Raw genomic sequence first — 12,553 nt, 5'->3', positions numbered from 1 at the left:
ATACACAAACCTACTTCTGAATGGCTAATACATCCATTCAAATGTTAGCAAGAGAAATGAGAAATCTGCTTTGGCAAAATATCTAAAATGTCACATCAGCTAACAATCCTTGTTGAAGAAGAAGATATTTGGCAAACCGTCCACTGAACAAGGCAAAGAAAAAAACCCTTGTGTATTCATAGAAATGATATGTCAAAATGCCTAGGTCAGTATCTGCACTTAATGGCTGTTGCTTGAAGCTAATGATAAGGTACCAATAACATTCATCTCCTTCATAAAGATGTGGTCTGGGAGAATAAATGGAATGTTCTATCTCCAGTATACATTTGTATACTATGCTAATTGGTATATTATGCTAGTAGTTAATAGCTCCTTGCTCTTTAAAAACGGTTGTATATATGATTTCCCACCCCTAAAAAAATCCCATAGCAAATGGAAAACTAATGAAATAAAGTTCTAGATAATAATCTAGTAGTATACCTAATACTATATATCTTTGCATAATAGTATAATTAATACTACATGTCTTAGTACTATAACTAAGACTATTGTCTTTGAAGAGTCATTAATTACTGTTGCCTGCCCCAAAGTCTTTGTCCTCTTGGCTGCCAGTAATCAAATCTCTTATTAGTAGTTTTACTTATTTTAAATGAGGAACCATTCCTCCAACAAGCACTTCAACTTGTAAAAAAAAAAAAAAATTCTGCCATTATAGCAATCCTTTCAAAATCTTTGAGTACGATTGAGTTGTTCACACTATCAAACCAGGCAATCAGAAATCTCAAGCCCAGAAGCCAATGGACAGGGAATTTCTGAGGGTACAGGGAAAAAGAAAAAAGCTCACTAGAGCAAGAGTATTGGAGGACTCCACTGCCTGGAATTTGTTGTCCCTAGAAGATAATAGATGGGTGGACTTTTATTTTAATTTTGGGTGAGGGATGGGGTGGGCTGGGGGTTTAACGCCAGCGCCTCTTAAATACTAAACATTCATTCTACCATTAAACCATAGGAAAGCTATAATTTGTTTTAAAGCAAGACGCATTGTACTCACAAACTGACATGTTAAATTGAAACCCCTTTGTACAACTACGTAAAGACAATAAAAATATAAATAAAAAAATAAAATTATAAAAACATTTGTTAGAAAACAAATGTGAACACATTGTTCCAATCTATTTTTAATAATCAAAACTATGTTCACTTATTTAAGACTTTTATATTAAAGTATATGCACACATACATTCACACACAGTACCATCTACTTGAAGGCATTTTTGTGATTATATTTTTCTGGGAAACTTAACCCAAGTTAATATGGCAGTAATTGTCAGGATTTTACATGTTTATGTTGTTGTACTGTACAAATCCACAGTAAATGCCTTTGTAGGGTTTTATTTGTATAAACATTAACACTTTTTGTGTTGTGTGAGGTATTTTTCTTTTCTTGTTTCTACAAATTTAAAAGGGACTCACTCATTTTCTAACTATAACTTCTAAATATTGTTAAGTATAGAGACAGCTAATGATTGATATTAATTTTATTTTATTTTATTTTTTAATGAGTACATTTCTTTTTTTATTGTGAAAATACTGTACCAGAGGGGTTACAATTACATAGGCAAGATAATGAGTACATTTCTTATCAAGCATTGTAGCCTCCTCCTTTGTTTTCCCTTCCCATCCTATTCTCCTCCCTGTATAATTTGATATTAATTTTAAAACACTATCTAAGCCTTTCAATTTATTGTAAAATCTAGGTCTAATCATGTTTCATATTTCACATTTCACTCCCTGGTATAATTGTATTTGCTAACACCTTCAGAACAATGTTAAATGAAGTGGGGCAGTGGGTATCTTTGTTGTATTCCTAACTATTCTTATTTCATTTTTTTCAGCAGTACTCAGCGTTTGAACTCAGCCTATGTTTGCTAGGCAAGCACTCTTGCCACTCTTGAGCCACACCTCAGCCTTTTTCACCTTAGTTATTTTTAGATACAGTGTTTCACTGCCTAGAACCAGCCACAGACATGATCCTCCTACCTAGGCCTCCTGAATATCTAGGTTAACCAGTGCATGTTAACATATATGGCTTTGTTCTTTGAAACAGAGTCTCATTAACTCACTCTCTCTCCCCAAGGCCTTGAACTACAATCTTCTGGAGTCTGCCTATTATCTTCCTAACTTTAAAAGAAATGCTCTTACTTTTCATCAACTAATTTTCTGTTTAAGATCTTGTGATAACCTCAAGAGCCCATCTAATTATATTCACTTATCAGTAGATTTTAAACATAAGTAGATGAATTTTTTCAGTCACTTTTTAAGATCTATGAGATAATATATTTTTCTTTTTAGGCCAGCAAAGAGCTAACAATTTTTACATTGTAAATGGTATTAAAAATGGTGTTGGTTCTCACTAATAATGCATTTTCGAATTTAACTGTCTCAAAAGATACTTTTGAAGAACTGAAGTATCAATGTCATTAAACTTTTTTTTTTTTTGGGGGGGGGGGGTCCAGTCATGGGGCCTGAACTCTGGGCCTGGGCGCTGTCCCTCAGCTCTTCAGCTCAAGGCTAGCGCTCTACCACTTGAGCCAAGCGCCACTTCTAGCTTTTTTCTTTTTGCTTATGTGGTGCTGAGGAATCGAACCCAGGGCCTCATGCATGCAAGGCAAGCATTCTACCACTGAGCCAACTTCCCAGCCCTCATTAAACTTTTATCTCTTCATTTTATATGATTCAATATGGGCCAATATAAACAGAAAATTAGTACCCAATCATTTACCTAACCCACATTATCTTAAGACATTCAGTCTTGAAGTAATGGATTATCCCTAGCACATGTAAATGGTCATTTGTAGTACTCAGTATTGAAGAGATAAGCTTCACAAATGGGGTAAAACAAAAACAAAAACCATGCATATAAAACAGAACATAGCAATGACTAGATCAGCAAAATGACTGTGGCTATAGCTTGAAGGCTATCATCTAACATAAAATAGTCAGTGAATTTAAGCCTAAATTTACACACTTACTTAGCTAAGCAACCACACATTAATTACAACAAAACATTTTTTCAGATGTACTTGTTCTTTTATACATATTACAACAATATACTTTATTGATTCTATGATGTACAATTCTCACTGTAGTTTCTCCAAAAGGAAGATACCAATAAAATGTGATGATGGTTCTTTCTTAGTGATGCATGAAATAATAAAATAAGCTGGAAAATGGTGCCTAAATTTAACCCCCCTAAAAAATAGCAAATCTCAACTTGATAGGTGTTGTATTTATTTTTAGTTTTACAAAACAGATTCACCTCTCATCCTCTACCTCTGACTAACACCCTCTTTTTTGCGTGTTGTTGTGTTTTATTTTATTTATTTTTTGGTGCTAGTCCTGGGGCTTAACTTAGAATCTGTGTGCTTCCTGGAACTCTTGTGCTCAAGGCTAGTACTCTAGCACTTGAGCTACACCTCCACTTCCATCTTTATTGGAGTCAGATTAATTGGAGATTAATTATAGCATTCACTGCACTTTCTTACCATGGTTAGAGTTGAAACTCCAAACTCGATCCTCAGACCTCAGCTTCCTGAGTAGCTAAGATTACAGAGCCATCGGCACCTGGTTCTGACACCCTCTTTTATTAATAAATTAATTTGTTTATTAATTTATTTATTTATCGTTGCTTTTGGTCGTAGGGCCTGAACTCTGGGCCTAGGCACTGTCCCTCAGCTCTTCAGCTCAAGGCTAATGCTCTACCACTTGAGTTACAGCGCCACTTCTGGTTTTTTTCCACTTATGTGGTGCTGAGGAATCAAATGCAGGGCCTCATGCATGCAAAGCAAGCACTCTACTACTGATCCAACTTCCCAGCCCCACCCTCTTTTAAAAATATGTTGTACTCTATGTGACTTTTTAATAGAATTTGATAGAATTAATTTAAATAAATAATTTAAATAAATGTAATAGAATTAAATTTAAGATTTAGTTATTAAATCTTAAGAAACTTAAGATTTTAAAGGTTTGAGAACTTCCAGATTTACTCTGAATGATAAGAGCTAATCCAGGGAGTGGCAGAGTAGACGTTTGGGGAGATAAGTGGGTACACGGATGCAGGCCTATGGGCAAGCAGTATCAAAATGCAACAGCTACCTTGCATTTGGGTTCTACCCAATTCTTGGGAGTCAGTAAGTACACTAATTCTAAGGCTGCAGAATTCCCAAGTGGCTAAATTCAGGAAAACAAGATAAGCAGTGTCTACAGAGTTATCTCAGTTAAGCTGTGGGTTAAGGAAAGCCATTCGTCTTGTGTGTCCCCCATCTCCTCTCAGTCAACTCACTCTCCCAAATGTGAGAACACAGACACATAGCTTCCAGCTCTGCAAACATCACTTCCTGGCCTGCATGTTTACCTCCTCACCACACAAGACAACAGAGGGCCGCTTCAACTACTTCTCATCAGAGCCCTGCTCACAGTGAACCAAAGGCAAAGGCAAATGTAAAAGAAATAGCTACCAGAAAGCCCTGGGAACCTAAGGAATGGTTCTAAGCCAAGCAACTCCAGTGAACAAACTGATCCACGTACTAAGCACAAGCTACCCTTGAACTCCTTCCAAGCGTTAATGTACATCCCTCCTCTTAGAAAGAAAAGAATTTGCATGAAATGTCTCTGGGTGTCATAATAAATCACTACCACCACCATCAGAAGATTTTGCTAATCTCTTCAAAGCACTCTTTTTTGCATATTATTAAAAGAAAAAGAACAGTGAATAGCACTTAGTAAATTTTAATATTTGAGAACTGTAGTGTCAGCAAGGGCCCTTGACTTACCTTTTGTACAGCTCCTTGAAAAGCCTGTCTAATTCTCCTGCATGAATCCGGTATTAACCTAGTGTCTTCACTCTCCACACTTGTGTCTTGCATATCATTTTCATGAAGTCTAAAAATTCTATAAATGCACTCAGTGCTATCTTCTGCTATTCTATTAGGATCCATCTGAAAAGGAAAAAAAAAAACAGAAAAGAAAATGAGAGTGGTTATTGTTAATTAGTCTACTATTGAATGAAAAATGGTGAGAATAAAAATGTTTATTTTTAGAAGAGTTTTTATGTCCCTGGTGATTCACAGTTAATATGATTACCCTCTGGTTGATGAAAACATTGACTTCTAATTTATTTTGATGAGGAGCTGACTGTCACCACAATATCAGGCATATGTAGATCTTCAAGAGAAATGTATACATATGACTCACAGGGTTCTTCTCAAAATTGTCTAACAACAGTGAAGTCAGAGACAAGGATACCATCAAGGAAATCACATGTAATCAGTCCATACAGACAAAGAAAAAGGTTTATCTCTATTCATTGGGCCAGGTGGTATCCGGCAGCTCACCTGGAGGTTTTAGAACATGAAGCTTACATAAATAAGGCAAAGTTAACACCATCTTTAAACTGTGTGTGGCTTACCCTTTCCTTTTCCTCGATGAATTGTGTGTGTGTGTGTGTGTGTGTGTGTGTGTGTGTGTGTGTGTGTGTGTGTGCTGGTCCTGGGGCTTGAATTCAGGGCCTGGAGACTGTCCCTGAGCAGTTCTGCTCAAGGCTAGCACTCTACTATTTTGAGCTACCACTCCACTTCTAGCTTTTTTGGTGCTTAATTGGAGATACAAATCTCAAGGGCTTTCCTAGTCATGCTGGCTTAGAACCAGGACTCTCGGATCTCAGCTTCCTGAGTAGCTAGGATTACAGGCGTGAGCCACCAGCACTTGACTTCAGTGAATATTTTAATCAACCAAACAAAGGAGAGAAAAATCCATTTCCTAGTTCCTGTGCAATTTCTCTTAGCTGAACCCTTCATCCACGTTTCTTGGTCTGGAGTGGTCCACCCATCAGAAGGTGTCTGGACATGTGTAGGTAATATTTATATCACACTGGAGTAGGGAGGGCTGCAGAAGTAGACCACACAAGTGCTGGGGATGGAAGGAAGGGACTCTTCTACCCCAAATCCCCTCTGGTATTATTAGCTGATTGCCAGGTTAAAGCAGGAGCCAAACACAAGTGTCTGTCTCTAGTCACTGCCTCACGGGGTTGGTCTGTTGGCTGCTTTGGGACTTGGCAGTCTTTGCACTGGTTTCAACCACCAAGGAAATGGAAGTGATAATTAGCTCTCAGTTGCCTGAATCATAGTAGTTTGACCTGTCCTTATTATCAGAAATTCCATGTATTTCCCATGTATTTACTTAATAGTAGACCCCAGTCAAAAAATAATAAAAGGGGTGACATTGATCATTGATCTAGATGCATTGTACTCATAAACTAACATGTTCGCTTGAAACACCTCTGCATGACTATTTAAAGACACTAAAATATAGAAAATAAAAGAAATATGAAAGAAAAGCCTTGATAAGCTAATAATAACTAGAGCTCAATCCAACTTAATAAGAATTCTCTTCTTGATTTAATTAGATTTTGAAACATAATCAGGAAATTGTGTGATTTATCAACCAACCATCAGCAATAAATTAGAAAGTACCTTAGCTATACTTGAAACTGAAAATGGAGTGATAGCCTTTAACAAACATGCATCCACTATACCACTCCCTTGTATTGTGCTAGGCTTTTAAATGCAACAATAATCTATAAGCATGGGGGAGATATCACCATGGCAAATCTATGTGCAATCCATATTTTTGAGAATAATTAGTATGAGTCAGACTATATGACTTTATAGGACAGCACTCAGTCACGAGGAAGGAAGGAAGGAAGGAAGGAAAGAAGGAAGGAAGGAAGGAAGGAAGGAAGGAAGGAAGGAAGGAAGGAAGGAAGGAAGGAAGGAAGGAAGGAAGGAAGGATGGAAGGGAGGGAGGGAAGGAGGGAGGGAGGAAGGGAGGGAGGGAGGGAAGACAAAGTGTCACTAAACCTATAAGTAACCCCACAAAACCAGAAAAGCCAGGGCATCTGAGGGAAGTCCCATTGGGTTCAGACTTCAGCCAAGTATTATCATGCAAAAGCCAGAGCTGGCTCATCCCTAGATAAGAGCTGAGCAAAGGGGACAATACAACTAGTGAGAAAAAGCCTAGGAACTCCAGCACTGACTAAGCTTGACTCATGCTGAGAAACTAAGAGCTATCTAACAGAAGCAGCAGGAACATACAATGTCAATGCTCACAGTGCAGTTAAGCACCAACAGCTACATGGGCTCACTAGGAGCATGGCAGAAACATGTTCTCAAATCTGGAGCCAGGCATGATAGGCATACCTGTAATCCTAGCTACTCCAGAGACATGAGCAGGAGAATGGCAAGTTTGTGGGCAGCCAGCAAAAATGTAGCAGGAGAGCGTTTCAAAGGCAAAACCCAAAGGCACTAAGGGTATGGTTCAAGTGGTAGAGGGCTTGCCTAGCACAACTAGACCCCGAGTTCAATTCCTAGTACGATAAAAACAATCAAAAAGCAGCATCTTTGGCTCTACCCTGGCATACTGCCAGGGAAGCTGCATTTTAACTAAAGTCAAGGTGGTTTTCAAACATGTAACTGTTTGAAAGATACTGCTTTAAAATCCATATTGATAATATGCTATGAAAATGACTCAATTTCCCAGGACACAAGTTTTCATATCGTTTCACAATTATCAGTAAGTAGTACAAAAGTTACAGAAACAGATCATCCTAGTTCATGGTTTGATAGAAAGAAGTAGAATGCAAATATCTTGTCCCTTCTCTTAAAAATGACTATGCCCAGACCTCATTCATTCCCTTTATTGGTAATGGCTTTATTGGGACCCCTAACACAGGTCCGGTGGTTGCATCTTCCCTAAAGTTGTTCAAAAATGCAGTTGAGAGCCACTGGTTAGAGCTCAAATATGTTTTCAACAACTGTTTATTCCCTCAAAGAACCCGTGGTTGGATGACATAGACTTTCTTTTTCTTTCTGACTTTTTCCTCTCTCTCTCTCTCTCTCCATCTCTCTGTCTCTCTCTGTCTCTGTCTCTCTCAGTGTGTGTGTTTGTTTTGTTTTTTTGGTTTGGGTGGGAGTTGTTTGCTATATAATTTTATTGTAAAGGCAATGTACAGAGGGATTACTACATACATAAGGAAATGAGTACATTGCTTGTTGAACAGTGTTACCCCCCCCCATCATCTCCCCCTTCCCTTCCCTGTCCTCTCCCCTCCACTCCACCAAGTTGTAAAGTTCATTTTCAATATAATGATCCTCGGTGGTTTGCCTTTTAAACAAAATCTGTCTACATAGCTCAGACTGACCTGGAACTCATGATCTCCTGGGATTACAGGCATAAACCACCATACTCAGCTTGGATATAGATGTGTAACTTATGACCACATGTTTTCACTCTAGTGCCCAGGAGAAAAGCCAATACAGAAGCTTGGGAGGGGCTGGGGGGTATGATACTAAACACACTCACAAGTAAATGAGGCCAACACACCACAGGGCTAGGGCAAAACTGCTGCTGGAGTTTCAACCAGCATCCAGGCCACCCAATGAGTGTGTCTCTCACCCAACAACTTGCTTCTCAGCACACTGCAGTCTGTGTAGAGGAGTTGCATGACTGCTATTTTATCTTTTGAGAAGATAATGTACATAGCCATAAATTAAAAGTGGGCTTTGGTGCAGTGTTGCAAGTCATTTGAAAGGCCCCTTAGGTCAATTAAATACACTAGGCAGACCCTGTCTTTGTGAAAACTACAGTCAGCTGAAAACTCAGGTTCCACATAGATCACAGCCATGCTGATTCCCAAATGAATTCGTTATACCTAGGCAAACCTGAATACCTGATATTTTAAATTGACTTTATAATACATTTATTTGCTAGAGCCATTGCTAAGTGGAAAGATTATCTGCCTAGTAAGTACAAGGACCTGAGTTCAAACCCTACAACTGGCACACACACACACACACACACACACAATCTAAAAGTGCATTTTCCTCAGGTGAGGGAGTAGCTGTGAAAGGAATGTTTTTTTTGTTTTGTTTTGTTTTGTTTTTTTGTCAGTTGTGGGGCCTGAACTCTGGGCCTGGGCGCTGTCCCTCAGCTCTTCAGCTCAAGGAGAGCACTCTACCACTTGGGCTACAGCGCCACTTCCGGTTTTCTGGTGGTTTATTGCAGATAGGAGTCTCACGGTCTCTCCTGCCCCGGCTGGCTTTGAACCGCGATCCTCAGATCTCAGCCTCCTGAGTAGCTAGGATTACAGGCGTGAGCCAGCAGCACCTGGCTTGTGAAAGGAATGTTTTTATTTAATACACCATCCTCCACACAGAGCCTTTGGCAGATTGAGTGAGGCAGGATGCTCGATTGCCCTACTTCCTTATCCGGCCCAGGCGCCTCCTTTCAGATTCTCAGCGGCGGCTGCTGTCCTAGGTAAAGAGCACCCAGGGTGGGCAGGGGCATGCTGGGAGGTTAAGGGAAGGAGTTAAAAGGGAACAGAGCTTGAAAAGCTTATCTTAGAGATGAACCTTCCCCCTTTGAGTGTGGTTGCACAGACGTTAAACACACACACATTTTACAAGCACGTTTATAGAAAGTTTTTTTTCCTTTCCTTTGCAAACCAAAGTATGAGTACTATGTGGTTAAATATATAGCACAAGCCACATGTTATTTTCACTTTGGCAAATCTACAAAGGGTCTAGTACATACATTTTAAAAAAGAAAGAAAGAAAAATCTGAGCACAGCCAATCTGAAACATCCACAAAGTTCATTGTGAATTATTCAAAACCAGTGGACTCTTCCCCTCCCCCACCCTGACTCCCCAGATAGGTTCTCACTATGTAGCCCAAGGTAGCCTCAGATTGGTTCTGTAACCCAGTCTGACCTCAAGCTTTCAATACTACTGCCTCTGCCTTGTGAGGTCTGGGATTACAAGTATGTACTACCATGCCCAGCTTAAATACAAGTTGAAAGTAAAAAAAAAAAATTAAGTCACTATAATTTTTACACTACTCTAGGCATTCTTTTGAATACACTGAATAAATTTTCCTTATAAATTTGCATAGTTTTCCCCCCACCTTTAAACTATAAGGGTAAAACTGACTCTAAAAGAAGCTCTTGTATGTATGTGTTTGTACGTGTGTGTGTGTGTGTGTGTGTGTGTGTGTGTGTGTGTGTGTGTGTGTGCGCCAATCCTAGGGTTTAAACTCAGGGCCTGAGTTTAAATACTCAAGTATAGCATGCTAGTACTTGAGCCACAGCTGTACTTCTGGGTTTTTTTGGGGGGAGAAGGGGGGGGTAGGAAGTTATTGGAGCAAAGAATTTCATGGACTTTCCTATCAGAGCTAAGTTCAAACCAAGATCCTCAGATTTCAGGCACCTGAATAGCTAAGATTACAAGCAATAAGCCACAGTGCCTGGCTAGTTCTTTTCTTTAAATTAGAATTGTGAACATGTCCCCTAGTGCTTCATGATTTTATTCTCATTCAAATGCACTCAGAAACCTAAGTACTTGGATCCACAATTTTCCAAACACCTCTGTTTGTTAATTGGCACCAAGATCTCATTCAAAGGAATCAATAAAAACAAAAATATTAAATCAGTGACTAGCCCAATCGAATCTTCTTAATTAGAACTATGAAAGAAAGCCTTCCAAACATATAAAGATGGAAAGTATTGAAGACAGAGCCTCACATGTTCATAGCCTGGCTTCTGCAATTTCCAATCCAAGAGGAAACTTGCTTCATCTATAAGCAGCATTTATTTACTCCATAGACCATGAAACAAATACCAGACATCCTGGTGTTTCATTTGCTACTGGTTCAGAATGTATCTCTAAATGATGAGCATTCCTTTAGGTAGTAAATGTAGATACCACACTCTTAAAATTCACTCAGATCTACTGGTACATTCAGATGAGCACGCTACTCTTAGACGACCTTTTTAAAAATGCAATACAAGCCAGGCACTGGTGGCTTACACCTGCCATACCAGCTACTCATAAGGCTGAAATCTGAAAAGCTCACTTCAAAGCCAGCCTCTGCAAACAAATCCAAGAGACTTTTATCTCCAATCAACCAGCAAAATATTGGAAGTGGAGGTATGGCTTAAGTGATAGAGTATTGACTTAGAGCAAAAAAGCTAAGCAAGAACAAAAGGCCTGAGTTCAAGCCTCAGTACTCACCCCACACACACACACTCACAGAGTACAGAATTGGTTTCAGAATAGTGATTACAACACTTGGCACAAAATCTTAGAGAAACCCAATATCATGACAGTTAGGAAAATGGCACTCAAAACTCAGATGGCATTAAATTCTCTAAATGAAAACCTTCTTGTTTACCTTGGGGAGATTTGTATTTTCAGTATCTCATTTTTATTCCTCTGCCACCTAGACTGCTATGTGATGGGAGGTGACAACAGAAGGACAGGCATCTCGCCCATCCCTACTGTTCAAGAAAGCTGAACAACTGTAACCAGATCCCGGCTGGTCACTTGCCTACAATGGCTGTGCCAATTTCCCTCGCATCCTTCCTGGCAAGCTAAGCTTTCATGGTCCCTTGAACTTATTCAACCCCTGCTGCTCTTTCTACACAGAGTCCTCATGTCACTATTACTGCTAGGAAAATGTCATGCCCCGAATGTTAGAAACGATCAAAGGTAGAGAAATGCCTCTTCGGTCGTGAATACTGCTTGTTCCTTGGACCAAGAATTAGATCAATAATGACCCCCTTGTCAACTGGACTTCACACAGGTATTGAATAGTGATTCATAAGTCCTATCTCACACCACTTACAAGCGTCATGTGCAAGCAATACATAGGGTTGTTAGCAAGATGCTGGATGGGAAAATGGATAAGCCATTCCTTCTTGACTGCCAAGTTCTCCAGTGAAAGAAAAAAAAGTGGAGTCACTTTCACGTGGACTTGTGTAATTCGGGTTGCAAATAAACCATTCAAATATTATCCTTTCAACAGGTAAGGTTATGACTACTAATAATACAATTTTCTGAAGTAGGATTCATATCATTGCTACTTTTCCTTTAGGAGAAAACCACACCAATAATATAAGATGCAAATTTGTGGATAATAAATATTAAACCCCCCAAAAAAGAACCTATGATTAAAAGTAGAAATCAAGACTTGGCACATGTTAAAAACCCATGTGTTGGAAGCCATGCCACAGTTTAAGGCATCCAGCTTGGTTTAGTAATCACCTTTGAATCTGAAAACCCATGAAGTCCAAACCCAACTTTCTTTTCCCATAAAAAACGCACAGTCAGCACCCCCACTTCCTCTGAGAAAGCGTTTACAACACCAGACGAGAAGATTCGAATGAATCCAACCAACTGCTCTGCAATTTCCAAGAAAACACAAGAGCACAAACCACCAAGAAAGCATAATGTTACCACTTCACCCCTTCCTTTCTGCCATCTCCCTGCAGTACTGAGCCTTCGGGGTAAGACCTCTTCAAAGGTCGGTTGCTGGCTAGATTGCAGCAGCAAGGCTATGCCATCACAAGCACACACACACACACACACACACACACACCCTTGCTTCCTTCCTCCACCCACCTCATTGCTTGCTGTCAGGCTCATGATGCAGTCCAATGCAG

The 12,553-nt window shown here is 39.4% G+C and overlaps 1 protein-coding gene across 1 annotated transcript in view; it reads right to left on the bottom strand.

Annotated features, from left to right (window-relative positions):
- The window catches only part of Tnfsf11 (TNF superfamily member 11), a 32,969-nt gene that overhangs the window by 19,432 nt on the left and 984 nt on the right, over positions 1-12,553 (bottom strand). Inside the window, exon 2 of the mRNA XM_042685583.1 lies at positions 4,833-4,997. Coding sequence (XP_042541517.1) covers positions 4,833-4,997 — 165 coding nt within the window. The remainder of the gene's footprint in view (positions 1-4,832; positions 4,998-12,553) is intronic.

The sequence above is a fragment of the Dipodomys spectabilis genome, unplaced genomic scaffold (genome assembly GCF_019054845.1).
Source record: "Dipodomys spectabilis isolate Male_0828 unplaced genomic scaffold, ASM1905484v1 ptg000095l, whole genome shotgun sequence".
Classification (NCBI taxonomy): Eukaryota; Metazoa; Chordata; class Mammalia; order Rodentia; family Heteromyidae; genus Dipodomys; species Dipodomys spectabilis.
This window is presented reverse-complemented; position numbering and strand designations above follow the sequence as displayed.